The 19,628-nt window shown below is 48.0% G+C and overlaps 7 protein-coding genes across 7 annotated transcripts; 4 read left to right on the forward strand and 3 right to left on the reverse strand.

Annotated features, from left to right (window-relative positions):
* Positions 1–230: 230 nt before the first annotated feature.
* On the reverse strand, positions 231–1,469 carry N7479_006830 (putative LaeA-like methyltransferase; the record flags this gene model as incomplete). The annotated part of the gene is made up of 4 exons (XM_057254524.1): positions 231–655; positions 843–1,015; positions 1,086–1,190; positions 1,411–1,469. 4 exons carry the CDS (start codon positions 1,467–1,469, stop codon positions 231–233), a joined length of 762 nt encoding a protein of 253 aa, XP_057108386.1.
* Positions 1,470–2,529: 1,060 nt separating this feature from the next.
* On the reverse strand, positions 2,530–5,724 carry N7479_006831 (glutamine amidotransferase subunit DUG2; the record flags this gene model as incomplete). The annotated part of the gene is made up of 6 exons (XM_057254525.1): positions 2,530–4,238; positions 4,290–4,476; positions 4,535–5,077; positions 5,129–5,260; positions 5,313–5,438; positions 5,524–5,724. The coding sequence occupies 6 exons, from the start codon at positions 5,722–5,724 to the stop codon at positions 2,530–2,532; spliced, it is 2,898 nt and encodes a 965-aa protein (XP_057108387.1).
* Positions 5,725–7,531: 1,807 nt separating this feature from the next.
* Positions 7,532–9,066, forward strand: N7479_006832 (uncharacterized protein; the record flags this gene model as incomplete). The annotated part of the gene is made up of 2 exons (XM_057254526.1): positions 7,532–7,591; positions 7,651–9,066. The coding sequence occupies 2 exons, from the start codon at positions 7,532–7,534 to the stop codon at positions 9,064–9,066; spliced, it is 1,476 nt and encodes a 491-aa protein (XP_057108388.1).
* A 2,355-nt stretch (positions 9,067–11,421) lies between these two features.
* N7479_006833 (putative salicylate hydroxylase) lies at positions 11,422–13,053 on the forward strand (the record flags this gene model as incomplete). The annotated part of the gene is made up of 6 exons (XM_057254527.1): positions 11,422–11,468; positions 11,594–11,675; positions 11,731–11,788; positions 11,836–12,574; positions 12,631–12,959; positions 13,016–13,053. 6 exons carry the CDS (start codon positions 11,422–11,424, stop codon positions 13,051–13,053), a joined length of 1,293 nt encoding a protein of 430 aa, XP_057108389.1.
* A 375-nt stretch (positions 13,054–13,428) lies between these two features.
* On the reverse strand, positions 13,429–15,103 carry N7479_006834 (argininosuccinate synthase; the record flags this gene model as incomplete). The annotated part of the gene is made up of 8 exons (XM_057254528.1): positions 13,429–13,716; positions 13,765–13,840; positions 13,891–14,459; positions 14,512–14,708; positions 14,763–14,783; positions 14,839–14,880; positions 14,935–14,977; positions 15,089–15,103. 8 exons carry the CDS (start codon positions 15,101–15,103, stop codon positions 13,429–13,431), a joined length of 1,251 nt encoding a protein of 416 aa, XP_057108390.1.
* A 693-nt stretch (positions 15,104–15,796) lies between these two features.
* Positions 15,797–17,079, forward strand: N7479_006835 (uncharacterized protein; the record flags this gene model as incomplete). Its single annotated transcript, XM_057254529.1, has 3 exons — positions 15,797–16,356; positions 16,417–16,982; positions 17,042–17,079. 3 exons carry the CDS (start codon positions 15,797–15,799, stop codon positions 17,077–17,079), a joined length of 1,164 nt encoding a protein of 387 aa, XP_057108391.1.
* A 545-nt stretch (positions 17,080–17,624) lies between these two features.
* Positions 17,625–18,809, forward strand: N7479_006836 (uncharacterized protein; the record flags this gene model as incomplete). The annotated part of the gene is made up of 4 exons (XM_057254530.1): positions 17,625–17,741; positions 17,832–18,361; positions 18,426–18,556; positions 18,640–18,809. 4 exons carry the CDS (start codon positions 17,625–17,627, stop codon positions 18,807–18,809), a joined length of 948 nt encoding a protein of 315 aa, XP_057108392.1.
* Between the last annotated feature and the right edge of the window lie 819 nt (positions 18,810–19,628).

Below are 19,628 nucleotides of genomic sequence, written 5' to 3' on the forward strand. Positions count from 1 at the left end.
TGATATTTTTGAATGATACGTACATATGTATAGATGATACTTATCTTGAACGAGGGCGAGATCGAGTGTCACGAAAGTGTTTGAATGAACCCGACACATAGTTTCATTTGTGAAAGCGTTAGGTACACACATGCTGATCCAACGCCAACACAATTTTCTTTTTTTAGAACAAAAAGCCTGCCAATAAAATCATAACTACAAAAACACCCAACCCAGTCTAAACCGGAAAATTACCTCACTTTCCGACCAACTGTAACACCCAAGTTAACCAGCGCTGACGCAGATTCACAATGAGCCTCAAACTCAAGAATCAGCTTTTCAATCATCCCACGCGCATCCTTCATACCTTGAGCTTGGCCCGTAATAACCAAAGAATTCGGCGCCAGCGCACGCATCACACCAGCAACCCATTTCTTCGCAAAAGGCTGCAAGTTGTCCTTCCCAGCAGTAGTGTAAGTCTCACGGACGATGTCGGCGAACCCGTACACAGAGATCTCGCCAAACACGCGCTGTGGAGCGAATGGGCATAGGCCTAGTTTGAGCATGGCCTTGATCACTGATTCCCGCAGCTGGGTTATCGCTGCTAGCTCTGGGACAGCATCTGTGCAGAAGGCCGTGTGGTCGACTTCTTCCCATTGGATCCAGCCGTTTATTTCTGTGGTTGTTAGTTAGAAGCTCCATGGTGGGAATATGTATTCTTGGATAAAAGAGAGGGGAGCGAAGAGAAAGGGAGGGATGGGAGGACATGCTTAGTAGAGCTCGTGCGTTTTCAAGCACCCGAATGTAATCGACCTGTTTCAGGCCTGCTGTTAGGAGTCGGATGTGCACAAGGTCGTATCGACCACGGTGCTCTTCTGGGAATGGGATCAGTGCGTTGTGGACGCTTAATGGGATTGGATTTTGACCAGGTCGTTGGATCTTGTGGCCTCGCGGGAATTGAACTGAAGAGATATCAAAGCCGTGGAGGTAGACCGACTTATTTGGAAGCAAGTTGGCGACATCTTCGAGCCATACGCTGTGGTGGGTTAGCTTCTGTGTGACAATGACTTTTATCTTCAAAAAAAAAGAAAAGCAACTCAACATACCCTGTGCCAGTGCCCAAGTCGGCGACAGCTGTAATACCATCTTTTGGAATAGACGGATGAATGAGGTTGGAAAGTTCAACCAGAAAGTGATGCTGATTATTGAGACTAATGTACTTGGCGTATCAGCAAAATGCCAAAATGCCGGTTACCAAACTGTCGGGTCCCCCATGCAAGGAAAGGGGAATATTGTCAGATCTTTAAAATATAGACATCTTGGATATTTCAGATCTTTGGAGATACTTCAAATAGATATCTAGAATATCTTTGATTTGAAAAATTCAAGGAAATTTGAAGTGACAGAAGAAAGCCAAAAGGAAACACATACCGTGTAGTCTCCGCCTCATCTCGATCGAGAAGATAGACAGGACGAGATGTACTCCCCATATTGACCAAGCTCTGAAATGGCCTAGACAAATTCGAAAGAACGGTTTGAAATGGAAGAGAATTCATTTTGGGAATACAAAGGTAAAGAAAGTAGAAAACACAATGGGTCACTGTTGATCAATACCTGGGCACCTTCCTCTTCTTATAGCTACATGATGTCCATATATCTCCTAGTCTTGATAAAATATTCTCTAACCTTTGCCCACGAGCCTAGTGGAAGCTTCCAAAGATTGGAATGCTAGAAAGGTGGAAAGCTAGAAAATATCCAACTCTCCTATCCATGCCAGCACACAAAGAAAAGAAACCCACCTAGTCCCAATCCTCTACGCCAAGAACCACAAAATGTTAAGTCCCCCGGTATATAATCTTGAAATTGACCTATCCAATCTGTTTCTTAGATCTTAAGTGGTACCGAAGATTGATGGGGATCGATCTAATACCCAGTCGAACAAAGCGAGCGCCATGCATGGAACTCCCTATCCTGACTAGAACCGAGTTTCTTTCAGGCTATATCCTAGCCAAATCCTAGTATCAAATCTTGAATCGGCCAATGCCTAGACAGGATTGAGCTTGCTGTGGAGGGACTGTGTTTCTATGAGACATTTGTGGATATTGGGATTATGGATTGGGAATAGAACACTCTACAGGCGATGTCGCACATGGGAAGAGAGCGTGTACTACGTACAACAGCTCAATGGCCGAGCCGCTTAGTGGCTTAGCGGCTTCACTCCAGGGGCCAGACAGATCTCCATGCGGGGCGCATGGGTTGGTGCGAGAAACCTGGGAAATATGGAGCGGTGGATTAGGGAAAAAGATGAGATGATCCGATTCGGGGCACTGTCCTCTCCGTTACGGCGTTGAATGTCGATGGGACCTGTATTCTCAACGTCGATCGGGAGATTGCTGGTCCGGAATGTATGGATAATGATCACCATAACCCATTGGGCCTACAGACTATCGGTCTGGGGGATGCTAGATGTAATGCCATGTAAAAAAAAAAAAAAAAGTGAAAAGAGTTATATTTTTTACAAAATGAGACCCAAAAAAAGAGATAAGGCACTCAAGACTTATCCACCAAATTAGCAAACACATACCGGAAAATCTCCCGGCTCTTATACAAATTCTCCACTCGCATGCGCTCGTTATCCAAGTGGGCGTTGTCACTCGCCTGTCCACAAGGCAAGTTAGCTGCCGGGGCTGAGAACTCCTTTTCTAGGAACCGAATGGTTGGGATGGATCCGCCCTCACGGATGAACATTGGTTTCACTTTAGCTACGCCAGAGGCAGCAGCTGGTCCATTTCTGGTCGGGGTTATGGTATCCGGAGCAGAATTAGTTCGGATTGGCAATGCAACTGACTCCTCAGTTGAAGTTGGTGTGGCTTGTGTGAGGGTGGAGGACGTTGGGACTGTGGCGGCTGTTTGCAAGGACCGTTTGCGCGCGGCTTCCTTGCCCGCTGATGAGGTCGTTGTCGATGTGATTACCCGCTCAGCGTGCGAGGCCAGACTGTCGGATGAGTCTTTACGGCGAAGTTCGGGGATTGGACCCGCGCTGGGTTTGGGCTCGATCGCTGGGTGAGTGTTTGTAGATTGTGGGATGGGCGGGTATTGGCGTTTCGGGTCCTCTTGTGATGGGGTCCATGCTGCGGTTATCGCCTCTGACAGCGTGGCGAAGATTTCGTTATCTGGGTCCCCGAGCCAGGCGTCGGATTTGCCGGTGATTTCGACTGTGAGGTCGTTTTGTGAATCGAGCAACGCGAATTGCTCTTGCGCATAGGCGGTGAGGTTGGCTGCGACTTCGTCGGCGTGCTGATCCGGTACGATACGGATTGATAGGCTTGCTTTGGCTCGGCGCGCGATGGTCGTTGCGCTCTTGGTTCCAGGGACTTCTACCGAGTGGACGGTCAAAGCGGGTTCACGCCAGCGATGCATCAGCGACTTGATCAGCGCTTGACTGTCGGGGATCTCTGGGTGCTGCAGAAGCAATACATCGGCAATAGCCTCGAACCGCTTCTGTTCGGCATCTGTGAGAGGCCTGACAGCATCATGGAAGCCGGGCAGATTGATTTTTCCCTTGCGTCCCACAATTGTGGACAGAAGCATAGCAATATCCTTGACCGGTTCATCTAGCAATGTACTGCCGTCGATACCACTGTGAAGATCAGGATGGTCGCTTGTAATTACCAAGTTGGCGTGCACAACACCGCGTAGCCCGTATGTTAAGCACGGGTTGAAGTCGTCAAGCCAGTAACTATTTGCTAGAAGAACCCAGTCCACGGGTCCGATCTGAGCCTTGTGCTCGCGAACCGTTTCGTGGAAACCTTGGGACCCGGACTCTTCCTCGCCTTCAATGAGGAAAATGACGTTGCATCGCAAGGTCTTCGTCCGGGCAAGATCAGCTGCGGCATACAGTGATGCCAGGATGGGTCCCTTGTTATCAGACACACCACGGCCGTACAGAAATCCGTTAATGGAAGTCAGCTGATAAGGATCTGTTCTCCACTTGGGTCGGTTCGTCTCTGCGCCTACAACGTCATAGTGGCCATAGAAGAGGATAGTCTTGTCTACCTTTTCAGGCGAGGTAGCGTTAAATCTAGCAAAAACAATAGGGTTGGTATCCTGGCCAGTAGTCAGGAGCTTAGTCTTGGCACCGAGGTAGTTGCAGTGCCGTCGAAGGAAAGCAGCACCTTGGTTGCATTCTCCAGCGAATTTGGGACTTGCTGAAATGGTCTTGAAAGAAACGAACTTTGCAAGACTGTTGACCATTTCGTCTGGGTGAAATTTAGCGGGTGTTCGACGTGAATAGCCTGTATGGGACGTACCGTTGCTGATCGGAGGCAGCTCTTCCTGGGTCATAAAGAATTCAGTTAAATCCCAGATTCCTACTGAATTATCATTTCCACCAGTGGCATAGATCTGGCGATCCTTGAACCGTCCAGCAGCCGAGGCAAGCATGGTGCCCTCATGAGCAATCCAGCCACCGACCTCTTCGAACCGGGAGTTGAATTTCTACCAATGGTCAGCGGAAATCGATTCGAAGGGGAGAGAAATCTAGATCAGTGCATACCTTAACTGTTCCACTAGAGTCACCACAAATAGCGATACCCTGGATTACATGCACAGCCCACAGATCTCCAGTATGTCTAGTGATCCGCTTAACGAGCTGGTGAGAGTCTAAATTCCAAATGTTAAGGGCACCGCCAGCCAAACCACAGTAGAGTAGTGATCCCTCAACGGCAACAGTCAACACAGGATCTCCATTTTGCAGCTTGGCGATTTGGGATGGAGCCGCGCCAGGATCCTGACCTAGGCGCCACATCTTCACCACACCATCGCCTGCACCAGTCAAAAGAACCTCCTCGGAAGGAGCGGTCTCGACTAGACCTTTGACTAGAAGCATGGAGTAGACGTAGCCATGGTGCGCGAAGAGCTTATGATGGTCCCGCTTGAAGCTCAACACACGACCACCGTCAGAGAGGGCACCCTCTGATGACCCTGAAGCGCGAGTACCGTCCGGTCCTCGGGAATCAAAGAAACGATGCGTCCGCTTAGATGGGTGAGCGGATGATGCTTGGTTTAATGTTGACCCTTCCTCGGAGAGATCACACCACTGTCCGAGTTAGAATGTTCTTTGATAGGGATGTAGACAAGGATTAGCTACCTGTATGCTTGTGTTTTGTGCACCACAGTAAAGAGTTTGGTTATTCGATGAATATACTACTGTAAATATATCGCCCACATCGTGGTGTGAATAGATCGAGTAGAGACGTTCAAATGTTCGCGTGGACCACACCTGTCCACGTCATTAATCCCGGTTCGCGACATTCTTCAATTGCATGACTCACGTTGACCACAGAGTCGCCGCCGCTTGAAAATAGTAAATTTCCATCTTCAGAGAGATAGAGCCCTAGCACGCTCTCTTTGTGTGCGTGGACGGATACCACAAGATCATAAGTTTCCAGAGACCACGCCTGATAAAAAGATCAGCCTCGAGTCTTGGCAGTACAAGAACCTTTGCCGTAGACGTTTTGAAATGATCTAACGTAATTAACTTACAACAATGTCTCCTCCTTGTAGACCAGCAAAAACACAGTGTTCATCAACGGCTAGAGCGAGAACGGAGCGACTGGCGAGCACGCGATGGCCGATGCCGCAGTCACTATTGGGAAGGGCACTGGCATCACTTTGAGTATGAGAATCAGACTCCCAGGTTTTCTGGTCCTCTTCAGAAGGGCTCTCTGATTCGACTAAATCCATGATTAGTCCAATATGCTTTGCAATGGTTCGCAATGGCTTGCAATGGGCGGAGAGTGAAGTGATGTTGGGTCGGATTCTCTCCGCTTCAAAAATCAACCAAACAGAACACTGGAAATATCCCGAATTCACTCCATTCTGTTTTTTTTTTTTCGAAGTTGAAGTGTTCTTTTAAATAACAAAGGGAAGATTAAAGAATATGAATCATCGAGGTTGTACGGAAAAAGAAAAAAAAAAATCAATAACAATAAGAAGATATTGCACCATCGATAAAATATTTGACTCACCATCCCTAGCATCCCTTTGATTCCGGCAACAAGTCCTTCTATACAGCCAAAATCAGTTGGATTAATTTGGTTTAGCTTGTCTATATCACGGTCGCATGTCCATTGGATTTGAATATTCTTGGAAATCATAACTATAAGACGCACCTTGGCTCCCACAATAGCCGTGCTAAAGGGATACTGGGGCGACGAGCGATCATGATATAGGGGTTTAGGATAAGATAGAACTAGGACAAACTCAGGATATATCCAGGTTGAGTGAGTTCGAAGTATCAAAGAGAATGTTCCAATATGGAGAAGACAATGAAGTGTACGGATTACACCGATGTTGATCTGCGCTCTGATCTTGAAATCTTCCAGGCTCTTTATTATTGATAAGGGAGACAGACAGATATACCTAATGGAGGTACTCCGTAGGTAAGACTAGGCTCTGCCCGATACCTACTGGGTACAACCCCTGATGGCTTTCATTCTTGAATTCTGGACTAGAAACATCGGCCTGCAGGTGCCTGTGATTAATGTGCACAGGGCCTTAGAAACCCCTTGGGAATAACTCGGAATCGAGTGATACAGCACTAATGGCGCCATTCTGGTCTTGAAATCATCATTGCGGGAATATACCTCCAATAAGTACTCCGTAGATACAAAATATATATCCCTGGAAGGGAAAAAAAGGAATAAGTCTCCGAAGCCATCAAGCCGTTCTCACATGTTAAAAGCATCAGCACCGCCACATATGAGCTGAAATGGCTGACATTGCCTCACACCAGCCACAGTGACGGTGACCCCGGCAGCCAATCAAATGCCAAATGTCACCGCTCTTTGCACCCCCTTCTTTCATACGGTGTACTCCGTGGTCTACTCCATAACAGCTGATCAACTGTCAAAGCACATTACTTTGTATGCCAAAGAGTCTGGATTATTTCTTTTCTTTTTTTCCCCTTCAATACTTCTAAATATACATATGTAATAATGTGATCTCCATTTCCCTTGGGAATTCTCTTCCGGATCCCGGCACATGCAGCTATACCGCAAGGATCAACTTTGGCGCCCAACAGCCTTTGAGTGTGATATGTGATGTGATCTCATTGTACCTGCGGAGCCTTTAATACGTGTCTGCCTCCTAAAATGACACCCAACAACTCGGCCTTATAGTTCCTGCAGCCTGGCCCTGTTCGCTGCTCAGCCCAACGTGGATGCGCTTGATCCCAGCCTCCCTGCTCCGCATCACTTCTCCCACGCCTTAAAACCTCGTTGGAACGCCTCCGATCGGACCTTTTGCGCTGATTAAGGCCTGAGGTCAAGAACCCAACTGCCTTATTAACTGTCAGAACCATCCAGGGTCGTGCCTGGCTTATTCTTTTATACCCTGCCTAGTTCTTCGATACTTTATTTGTGATCTATACTCCGGGCATTTCTTTTAACCATATTTTTTTTTACCCTACACCGCTTGTCTGTCGACCATCGATCTCGACCATCTGATGACTGATCTTCAATAAGGTAGTTGCCACGACTTACTATCTGCCATGTCACCTTTTGGTCAAACAGTCGCTGTGATCGACAAGTCTGGCAAAGTTGTAAGCACGGTAAGTTCGATCTCTAGCGGAAACCAGACCCCGCATTCCCGAGTTCTGACATGTATTAGAGTAAGCATCTATTCGGTGTTTTCAGCCATGCCAAAAACGCCTATCGGGAGCGCAAGTCTGCCTTCCAATCAGAACGCAACGCAAAAATTGCGGAGCAACAAGCACTCGAAGGACTCGCCAACTATCAGATCGATGACTCACCGTCGATAGCCCCCTCTAGACGAAGCCATGGGAGCAGGTCAAGGCATCACAGCGGCCGCAGCCATCGTGCTTCGTCCCACTATGATGATGGACAGACAGTTGTATCGCGGCGCGACTCTCATTACGAGCCTTCGCAGACAATCGCCCGGCGTCACACGCATCACGAGGTCGCGGTCCGAGACGCCCCTCGCCCATCAACTGCCCGATCCAGATCTGATGCGCATATTGACATGGATCTCGCATATGGGGACGCCTCTCATGCAGCCTTATCCCGATATAACCCCCCGGAGCCCAAAACCGATCAACAACAGCTTGATGGTCTGGTCAACCGGGCACAGTGGCTTCTTGAAGAAGCACACTGTGTGCAACATGGCGCTACCGCGACCATGGCCCATCTCCAAAAGAACCCAGATGCTATGGCCGCCGTCGCCTTGACTCTAGCGGAGATCAGCGACTTGGGGCGCACGATGGCGCCCGCCGCATTAACCGCACTCAAGTCAGCCTCACCAGCTGTCTTCGCTCTTCTTTCCAGTCCTCAATTCCTCATCGCTGCGGGAGTCGGTCTAGGCGTGACGGTTGTCATGTTTGGAGGATATAAGATTATCCAAAGAATCAAAGCCAGCGCTATTGGGGAAGAAGGAAAGCCCGCCGAAATCGAAACCGAAATGGAAGAGATGATGGAGTTCAACACGGAAGATCTCAGCTCTGTTGAGATGTGGAGACGTGGCGTCGCCGACGAGCAAGTCCACAGCGTTGGAACATCAGTGGATGGTGAATTCATCACACCCATCGCAGCGGCCATGTCGGGCATAGATGTGACTACTGCTCGCGCACGACGGGATCCTCGTTTCAAATTTGATGAAGATATCTCCGTCGCTTCGTCTCGTCGCTCCCGTCGTTCACGCACCACCCGGGCTTCGACACATGCACCGTCAGAGCAGCACGAGCGGAGATCAAAGGCCCCTTCAGAGGCACCGAGTAGTTTCTTCGGACGAAGTTCCTCCAGGTCCAAAGCGCCATCAAAGGCCCCCAGCAGAGCCCCCAGCAGAGCACCAAGCAGAGCTCCTAGTCACGCCCCCAGTCGAGCTCCCAGTCACGTCCCCAGTCACGTCCCCAGTCGTGCTCCCAGTCACGCCCCCAGTCGTGCTCCCAGTCACGCCCCTAGTCGCACCCCATCTAAACATAACACCCATGTCTCCGAAATCGAGAAACGGCCCAAGGAAAAAAAGAAAGGCCCCAGCCGGCTACGACTTATGTTCACCTCTTCCTCTTGACCCTGCAACCCTCGCCACCCGACAGAATCATAATTTGTACATACATATATCTACCCTTTCCTGATGTCATTATTGGGTGGATACTATGCACTTCCTACGTTTCATGCAGCCACTTCGATCCACCTGACTGTTCTTACGACGATCCATGACTTACGCGTCACTTCCTCCCATGCAATATTTCTTTTGGATAAGATTACCGTGTGCTTTTCTATCCTTCTTCTTTCTCCAACTACTTTCAGCAATGCAATCCCTTCACGCAAGCATATTTTGGCGTTCGTTGGCAACATCGGCTGTACTATACACCCAACTAGGAAAAATTACATACATTGCATATTTTGAAAACAGAGCCCTTCTATCATACATACCTGCTAGGTTTCCTTCTCTATTGATATCTACCTCAGATGTAGTGAGCACGATGCAACAAGAGCTATAACCATCTCTCCTTGCCTTGCCATGATCAATTGCCAGTCAACTGATGTAGTATGTCATTAAGGCCATAGACGCATACTACCTGACCAAGCACACAGATATACTGTAATGGTGCAATCCTGGGTATATTGACGATCGGCCTCTAGTTCTGCTAATGCCTGTGTTACCCCTGTAGTCGTGCGTGTGTAGCCGAGTAAATGTTAATGGATACTACATATGTAAATATGAATAGATGTATGAACGTTAAATTTCTTGGTTCTAGCTCCAGTTTGTCTTCTTGCGTCTTCAAAATTCATCTTCATTCTCACATTCCACATTCCACATGCATGTATATGTACCTTCAGGGATATCGTATCGTTGACCTTCTTGGTTGTTGGTGAATTGACTTCGGGGACGGTCCCGTGCATGTTAGCAATGAGCCCTATAAGACCCACTCCGATTAAATGTTTAGATATCACTCGCAGAAAGTCCGCGTCATTGAGATGAAGAATGATACGCTTTGATCTAGTTGTCTGTAGTAGGGAGACAGACTACTAAGTACTATATACACTAAGCTCGGGGCTAAATGGGATAGACATGTGTCATATCAACGATTCCGAGCCTTGGAGGTCTCTGTGTGTAAGGGGCAGTAGTGCCGAGTAATTCTTTCGTAGTGTTAAGGCAAGGTAGCTAGTTGCTTCAAGCTAATGCTCATTCAAATTAAATCCTGCATAATCCTGTCCGGCAAATAAGAGGCCCAAAGAAAGCCGATGATCGGCCCCAGCGTAAACACCTCAGTGGATACTTGCACAAGGTTAGCGTGTAGCACTCTATATTTTATGCATATTGTAGAACTCGGAAATAGACATCCATATGCATTGTGTACATTTGAGGCGAAGCTATGTTGTATGTAGCCTATCAAAAATGTAGTTTTGGGGATTTTGTTAACAAATCACCACCGAAGAATGCGAATGTACAACGTTGCAATTCACTCCCACAGCGCGCAGAATGATGAGCATTCTTCTGGAACGACAGTTGATCGGATTACGGGCAGTATTAGTTTCATGAGCTTTGATTGCCCAGGTGGTCTACTTGATAAATCAGTAAGATACTCGAACCGGTCAATCAAAAACAATGACTGATCGGCAATGCCCAATACAAATATCTGCCGTGAGGCTCATCAAGATGGAACATGTATCACGGACCAAAACAGCTCTGGCAAGGATTGAAGTCACGAAACCCAGTTTCACGGGATTGCTGCAAGAGATGGATGATCTAGCGTCGTCGGCAGATGGAGGGTTCCCAAACAGCCGGAAGTTCAGCATAGCAATGCCTCATTGGCTAATCCCGGCTCACCCCGGGGCCCCCGGGGCCGTTCCCGAACAGTCGGCAGGAAAAAGGCGAGGGCTTCAAGACACGCCACAAAGCCTCGTAGATATTATTAGTATGGGTGTGTGTGTTTTCTTGTAATCATTGAGCCGGGTTGCACAATGATGTCGAAGAGCACAACATAAACAAGAAAGACACTGCTTTCAATCTGCAAGTTCAGTACTTAAGCAATGCTAGGGGGAACTCCGTTGGCCCCGCAGTTGCCACGAAGAATCCAGATGCTGCATATATAAAAAAAAAGACGTTTCTTCATCCCAATTTCTCCGATCTGGAGATAAGAAGAGGGGGTAAGCTGTGGATTCAGGCGCTAAATCAGCTCGGACTAAGAAATTGCATGATTTTTCTTCGGCTTTTAGTCAATTTCATCTTCCCCTTTCCCGAAGTACCTAGCGTAGGTGGAGCGGGTGGAACGGCAAGCCCTTAGACGAATAGACTTGGGGTGGTAATTTCTGGAGTACTTCAAGGCCTGGCTTTTCCAGCTAAAAGCTAGTCATTTCGAAGTCTTTATTTCTATCACATACTACTCCCATCCTCCTGATAACGACCTAAGGTTTCAGAATGGAGATCCCAAGAGCAAATGTGCCCTTAGAGGTGATCGTTGTCGGGTATGTTTTCCATTGTGCGTGGTTCAAGATGATGGATCGTTATGCTGATTTTCTGTAGTGCTGGTATGTTCTTTCTGAATGAAAAAGCTGCATTGGCTCGAGAAAAGGGTTGCATTAACAATAAGTGAAGGCATCGGCGGTATGGCGGCAGCCCTCACATTAGGTCTGCGAGGGCACCGTGTCATTGTCCTTGAAGCTGCGCCAAAGGTATGTGTCGTCGAAAATTCGTGGTATCTCAGGCAAACCTAACCACTTGTGGTAGATCATGGAAGTGGGAGCTGGCATTCAGGTGTCCCCAAACATGATGCGTTTATTCGACCGTGAGTCTGCTTGCTGCGAATAAAATACCCATGCTAACCGATATCAGGATGGGGCGTTGCGGACCTAATTCACGCCCAAGATGTAGCCCTAGAACACCTCGAGGTTCGAAGATGGGACAACGGCAAGATCCTCGCCACAATGCCAGTGAATAAGACGTTCGGCCAACAAGTTGTTATTCATCGTGCAGATCTGCACAATGCCATCATCGACAGGGCCTTAGCCCTGCCCAACGTTGAGCTTCGCGAGAATTCATTTGTCACAGACGTGCAGTTCAGCCCAGCAAATGTTACTCTAGCCAACGGCGAAATCATCCGCGGTGATGTAGTAATTGGTGCGGATGGGATCAAGTCCACCATCCGCAATTACCTGCTCGAAGACTCGAGTATTAAAGCAGTCGCCACTGGTGACGCGGCGTACCGCATCATGCTGCCCCGGCACATCATGGAGCAGGATCCTGAATTGAAGAAGCTGATTGACGAGCCGTTGGCGACTCGTTGGCTTGGTCCTTCGCGCCATATTATCGCGTACCCTGTGCGCAAGCATGAGCTGTACAATGTTGTCCTGCTTCATCCAGACGGCCATGGTGTTGAGGAGTCTTGGACAACCACAGGTTCCAAGCAGGCTATGGCTGACAACTATGATGGATGGGATAGCACGGTACGGAAACTTATTGACCTGGTTGATGACAATGAAGTTCTGGAGTGGAAGTTGTGTCTGCATCGTCCGCTGAAGACATGGGTCCGGGGGTCCGTCGCTCTGATCGGTGACGCATGTCATCCCATGCTGTATGTGCTCATGAAATTTGGCTGATTGACTTTAAAACTAACGCTCGCTGGTCTAGTCCATATCTTGCCCAAGGTGCTGCTCAGGCTGTTGAAGACGCGGCTGCACTCGGTGTCGTGTTGTCGGCCATCTCCTCGCGCAAGGAGATTCCACATGCCTTGAGTGTTTATGAAAGGTCTCGGAAGAAGCGTGCTGAGACGGTGCAGCAGTCTGGATCGGAGAATCGTATCACGTTACATTTGCCAGATGGACCTGAGCAAATTGCCCGAGACGAGCAGTTCAAGGCTTCGGCTAGCGGAAATAACCCCGATAAGTGGTCGGATCGTAAGACACAAGAGTTCCTTTGGGCTTGGGACGCAGAGAAGGCGGCGTTGGATACTTGGAATGGTATGTTCCGTTTATGTCTCCCGAGGTCTAGTAGTCATATGCTAACTTGTGGGCAGAAAATCAACCACCGTTCAAGGTCAATGCGAATCTGTAGGCACTGTCGATACGATACAGCACCTGTTCATATGTATCTCGGTTTTGTTACCATCTAGCGACTCGAATTATAGTACATATCTTTAGAAATATAAATACTTCATTGGAAGCACCTATTTACGTAGACATACAGTAATGAAGATGGGATCGTTCAATTCATCCAAGACATTGCATTTTTAATACCAATTCCCATAGTGCTAATATTTTCTCTAGTTCATTATACAGTCATTCAAGCCCAATACCATCCAGCATAAATCGGTGGAACATTGGACAAGGAGACTTGACATGTTGGCCTGAGGAAGCCAGGGACGGTCAACATTTGGCATTCCAATCATTCAAAATTGAAGAGGATATGTCATATTTCTGGTGACACAATTTACAACTTCTCGCCGGCGGCGGCCTTCATCTGACCGTACTTCTTGAGACGGATGGCAGACACGTTGATGAAGCCAGTGGTCTCGGCGGGGGAGAAGTCACCGATCTCATCCATGGAGGACTCGCTCATGTCGTAGAGCTTCTCGGTCTCGGAGGAGCGTCCGAGAATGGAAACGGTGCCCTTGTAGGCGCGGCAGCGGACCTTGCCGTTGACGGACTTCTGGGAAGCGGTGATAGAGGCCTCGAGGAACTCGCGCTCCGGGGAGAAGTACATTCCGTTGTACAGGAGCTGGATATGTTAGATCAGATAATCGAATACTGGAAATATCGCGCTTACCTTGGAGTAGTTGTAAGTGACGAAAGAATCGCGCAGAGCACGGACCTCACGGTCCATGACAAGACCCTCAAGGTCACTGGACACAAGTTAGTTATGCCATAAAAATTTCGCAACAGAATTACTCACAGGTGAGCAGAGCGCAGGCAGGTAAGACCGGGGGTCTCGTAGCAGCCGCGGGACTTGATACCGATGAAACGGTTCTCGACGATATCGATACGACCAACACCGTGACGGCGGGCAATGGCGTTAGCAGTGAGGAAGAGCTCGACGGAGTCGGTGGCAACCTTCTGCTTGCCAGCCTCGGTGTACTCCATCTTGACGGGGACACCCTTCTCGAAGTAGAGAGTGAAGTCCTCGGGCTGGTCGGGGGCGGTCAGGGGGTCCTGGGTCAGCTTCCACATGTCGGCGGGAGGAGTGGTATCGGGATCCTCCAGAATACCGGCCTCGTAAGAGCAGTGGGCAAGGTTCTCATCCATAGACCAGGGCTTAGACTTAGTGGAGGTGACTGGAATACCCTTCTCCTGGGCGTAGTCGAGCAGGTCCTGACGACCCTTGAAGCGCTCGTAGAAGACGGGTTCGCGCCACGGGGCAATGACCTTGATGTCAGGCTGAAGGGCGTAGAATGCAAGCTCGAAGCGGACCTGATCGTTACCCTTTCCAGTGCAGCCGTGGGAGACAGCGAAGCAGCCCTCGCGCTAGGTTTGGGTCAGTATGACATCTTTCTGCTGGCGGAGAAGTAAAGCGTACCTGGGCGACCTCGATCTGGGCACGGGCAATGACGGGGCGAGCCAGGGAGGTACCGAGAAGGTAGACGTTCTCGTAAACGGCATTGCAAGCAATGGCGGGGAAGCAAAGCTCCTCGATGAACTCGCGGCGGATGTCGGCAATCTCGCACTTGAGGGCACCAATCTTCAGGGCCTTCTCGCGGGCAGCCTCGAAGTCCTCTGCGCATGGTTATTAGACCGGTATTGGATGAGATATCGACGGAATTGAATTACCTTCCTGGCCAACATCGGCCACTATGTTTATATTAGTACTTGATCTTGATTGACATGGTCTCGGATCGCGACTTACTGAAACAAACGACCTCATAGCCTTCTTCGATGAGGTACTTCACTGTACTTCGGCATTAGTATCCACGATTGGTGAATCAATTGATAGTTTTCATACAGATGCAGCTGGTATCGAGACCGCCGGAGTAGGCGAGGCAAACCTGTGCGATCGAACTGTCAGAGAAAGTGTGGAGTGGGTGGCGGTGTGGAATAGAATTGAGAATTGAAGTTGGGGAATTGGGAAGAGAATTGGCGAAAACAATATTTCATACCTTTCCCTGTGCCATTGTGAATTGAATAAAAATCAAAAGGACTTATAGACGTGGAGTATAAAGCAAAAGGAAGATTGAGTCATTGGGAAAAAAAAGGCAATTTTGGTGCGGGCCGGGGAACAAGTCACGGGTCCGAAGTGATAGCCCTGATAAGATCGATCATTGCCCCTCCAAGTCCCGAATCAAATCCGATACCAGTTATAGCTTATAGAAGACATTTATAAGTTCAATGGCGTATATAAACTGGTGGAACTCACTATCAATATTCAAGTCCAGGGTTTATTATTGTTTCCTATGCTGTTGCTTCATTTATTTGGGTACGGATATATTGATTATATCGCGGAATGATCGAGTTCGATCCATGGGAAGAGAGTGCATCATTAGCATATAGCTCATGTTCATGGATAACTTATATAGCTCCATGATTTCATGTTCTACCTAGATATATATTCCGTATATATTGCATGTAAAATTTCCCCGGGGCAATTATTTACTACGTTGACCCATCACACTTCGTCATAGGCCAAGTTTGACTCGTTTGGCTGGTTTGCCCAATTTGCATTATCTCGGTTATCCGCGGCGGTTTCCCCGCGCAATGCCCCAGACAATGAACAAGGAGCTACATAATTTAAAGGGAAATATCCCTACAAAAGAATAAAACCTATGTAATATTTCCATTTTGTTGATATCCCACTATTTCAGCCAGAGATGGCTTCCTTAAGAACTTCTTTTCGGTCTCTCGCCCAAACTCCTCGGCGGTTCTACTCTGGAGCTCCCACTGCGGCAGCAAAGCTGAACCTACCTATTGACTACAAAACCACACCAATTTTACACCACACCTCAGCTTCCTTGTCAAATACATCAGAGTACCCAGCAGGTGCCACGAGTAAACGTCTCAACCTCTACCAAGCGATCAACTCAGCACTACGGACCGCACTATCCAAATCCGATCGAACTATCGTATTTGGAGAGGATGTTGGATTTGGGGGTGTTTTCCGATGTTCGATGGATCTCCAAACAGAATTCGGGTCCGATCGAGTGTTCAACACGCCGTTGACAGAACAAGGCATTGCGGGTTTTGCAATTGGGGCGGCAGCGGAAGGGATGAAACCTATAGCTGAGATCCAATTCGCCGACTACGTATTTCCAGCGTTCGATCAGATTGTGAATGAGGCAGCCAAGTTCCGGTATCGAGAAGGTGCAACAGGCATCAATGTTGGCGGTCTCGTCATCCGCATGCCGTGTGGTGCGGTTGGACACGGTGCTCTGTATGTTATGTTGTATCCGAGTGCCAAGCAAATCGGTATGCTAATTGACTGATCGAATAGGTACCATTCTCAATCCCCAGAGTCACTTTTTGCACATATCCCCGGTTTGCGAGTAGTCATGCCACGATCCCCTGCTCAAGCAAAGGGACTCCTCCTGTCTTCCATCTTCGAGCACAATGACCCGGTGATCTTTATGGAGCCCAAGATCCTCTACCGTGCAGCGGTGGAATATGTTCCGAATGAATACTACACCATTCCTCTCAGCAAGGCTGAGGTTATCAAGCCTGGCAAGGATTTGACCATTATTTCATATGGACAGCCTCTTTACATGTGCTCTTCTGCTATTTCCGCCATTGAGAAGACCATGCCTGGTGTTAGTGTGGAACTTATTGATCTGCGAACCATATATCCCTGGGATAGACAAACTGTCATCAACAGCGTCAAGAAGACGGGCCGAGCCATTGTCGTACATGAGAGTATGATCAACTATGGTGTGGGCGCAGAGGTTGCATCCACGATACAGGAGAATGCATTCTTACGTCTTGAAGCCCCCGTCAAGCGAGTGGCTGGGTGGAGCACACATACTGGGTTGAGCTATGAGCAATTCATTCTGCCTGATGTTGCAAGTGAGTGTGCAATGTTTTTTATTTCGTTTTGCTATCACTAACCGACGGCCTTACTCTAGGAATCTACGACGCAATTAAACAAACACTTGAATATTGAACTGGGATACCTTCCAAGAGATCCTAATAATAAAGAACCCATTTCTACCTACTAAGTACATTATCCACTTGCAGTTAAGTGATTGTGACATTATACCAAGCAAACCAATAATGTCAACATGGATTCTGTTGGCTTCACATCACGATTTTACATATTGTTCCTAGTGTTGGAATCAGTATGGCGCTAGAACATGGTTATTAATTATGTATATATCAATCATTCTTGGGGTCTCATTCACATATCTAGGTATTGTAAGACGCAATTTTCCCCTCCCAAGTTTTTTTTTCCCAGGCATTGCCCATGGTGTCTTCCCTTTCTGACGGTTCCCTCGCTCCTTCCCAAAATTTACTATACTCCCAGACTCGTGACTGTTTCTTCCCACTCCCCTTTTTTCAATGCTCTCAAACTCCACCTATGTAACCTTTCCCTCAGTCATCAGGCCTTGGGATGCAACTCTCTCGTTACATCTGACTGAACATTATACTTAAACTACAAAATTAAGAACCCCGTCTCTTGCTATGGTTCTAGCATGAAACAGCTTCACCATGGATCTCGACATAACGGACCTTGACACAGCGGATCTTGTTTTACAAACTGCACTGCAAGAGGTTGAGGAATTTTTGACGTCATTGAATCGTGATGCAAACGATGGGGGAGCGCGGGTTGGTGATCAAAATTTTGCTCTTTTGCAATGGCGCGCCGAGCTTCGAGGGCGAATGAGGGCTCAACAGGACCTTCGAGCGGCCATCTAGATATCAAGACAATCGCGGTTCGATCAGGCCGCCATTCTTCAAGATATCCACAATCATGGGGTGAATGAAGCTCCAGCAGCTCGCGCACCTCCTCAACCCCAAGCACTTCTTCAACAACAGGTACATCCTCCACTACAAGCACCCCGTGGCGCCTCAGGCCTGACTCCCAACCCAGATGCCAAGGCTGTAGCCCACAAGCAAGCAGATGTCACGACTACTTTGACTGTGCCTCCGGGTATCTTGCGAGAGTGCGTTGCTTGCTCGGAAAGTCATCCGGAGCTTAACATGATCCAGAACAGCTGCTCACATGTATATTGCCAAGGGTGTTTTATCCGCCTTCTTCAAAGCTCTCTGGCCGATGAAAGTTTGTTTCCTCCTCGTTGTTGCCGTCAAACCTTGCCATTAAAAGCTGCGCGTGGCATCATCGATGATGGACTATGGGCGAGATTCGAGAAAAATGCAATTGAAAATGGAGATCAATCTCGCACGTATTGCTCGGGTCCGGCTTGCTCTCGCTACATTCTGCCAGTGTATGTCCGTGGCACAACCGGAACTTGTAGCTCATGCAACAGACAAACCTGTACCATCTGTTAGAATATCATTCATCTTGGAGAATCTGTTGATTACCGTGCAGAGGTCCTGGAATTTGCAAGAGCACAAGGATGGCAACAATGCTCGAATTGCCGTCATCTTGTTGAGCTTCGTAGCGGCTGCAATCATATCACGTAAATTCTCTCTCGTCGACATCCAATGATGAAAACTCCTTCACTTTATGTCTATTTATACTAATACACAATCATTTTTCTAGATGCCGTTGCCATCATGAATTCTACTATGTGTGTTCAACTCCATGGAAGCAGTGTGAATGCGCCCATTGGGACGAAGCCAGGCTCCAAGAGCGAGCAGAGCGGATTGCGGCTCGGAACCAGCCCGCTCCTCCTACACCACAAAATTTTGAACAAGCAGCTCAATTTCTAATCGCACGGCATGATTGCTATCATGATGTGGTGTGGAAAAGGCTCATGATCTCCGCTGAATGTGAGGAATGTGGTGACTGGATGCCTGATTTTATTCTCGAATGTAGGGATTGTGGACTCCAAGCCTGCAATAACTGCCGAATGCATAGGTTCTGATTGAGGGGGTGCGAGAAAGATCTGTGGAAGGGCTCGTGGGTTATACAAGGAGATTACCTATTCTAAGCGTGGGGTTTATTCAAGAATCAAGATCAAGTATTTATTCTCAAGTCAAACCATAGATATTTTTAAATGGAAAACTTGAAGCAAGTGCAAAGAAGATTGTGGTATATACCTCCAAGGCTGTAGGTGCTACGGTCCTCATTGCCACTGGAGTACGATGAACCATAGAGTCGCCAAGGTTCCATGGTTCTAAGATTGGATTCGTAAGTCTCACATAAGCGGCTTTAATTCCGACCTTAGGTAAGTCTACAACCACACCTGGACAGTCTATCGGTGGGATTTACCCACCTCCACAGGAATAAACTGATACCTTACAAATCAAATACACAACCTTCCTTGGAAAGCCATTAGGATCATGTTGACCCCCTTTCGGTGTGGGTGAATTCCACGATGTTGTGAATTCCGCAATTGTGCGATGGCTTTGAAATCGATCAACACATCAGTATAATGGCTCTGTAATCACCCAATATGTACCAGTATTGCGAATATTCCATCGCGAATATCCCATGGCATCACGGGGTTGATACTAATATAAAGGGGCATAAATCCTCCATCTAGGGGCTTTGGACTGGATATCCAACACTTACACTCTGTTCATTCC

This window comes from Penicillium vulpinum (genome assembly GCF_028829585.1).
Source record: "Penicillium vulpinum strain IBT 29486 chromosome Unknown utg000003l_segment0_segment0, whole genome shotgun sequence".
Classification (NCBI taxonomy): domain Eukaryota; kingdom Fungi; phylum Ascomycota; class Eurotiomycetes; order Eurotiales; family Aspergillaceae; genus Penicillium; species Penicillium vulpinum.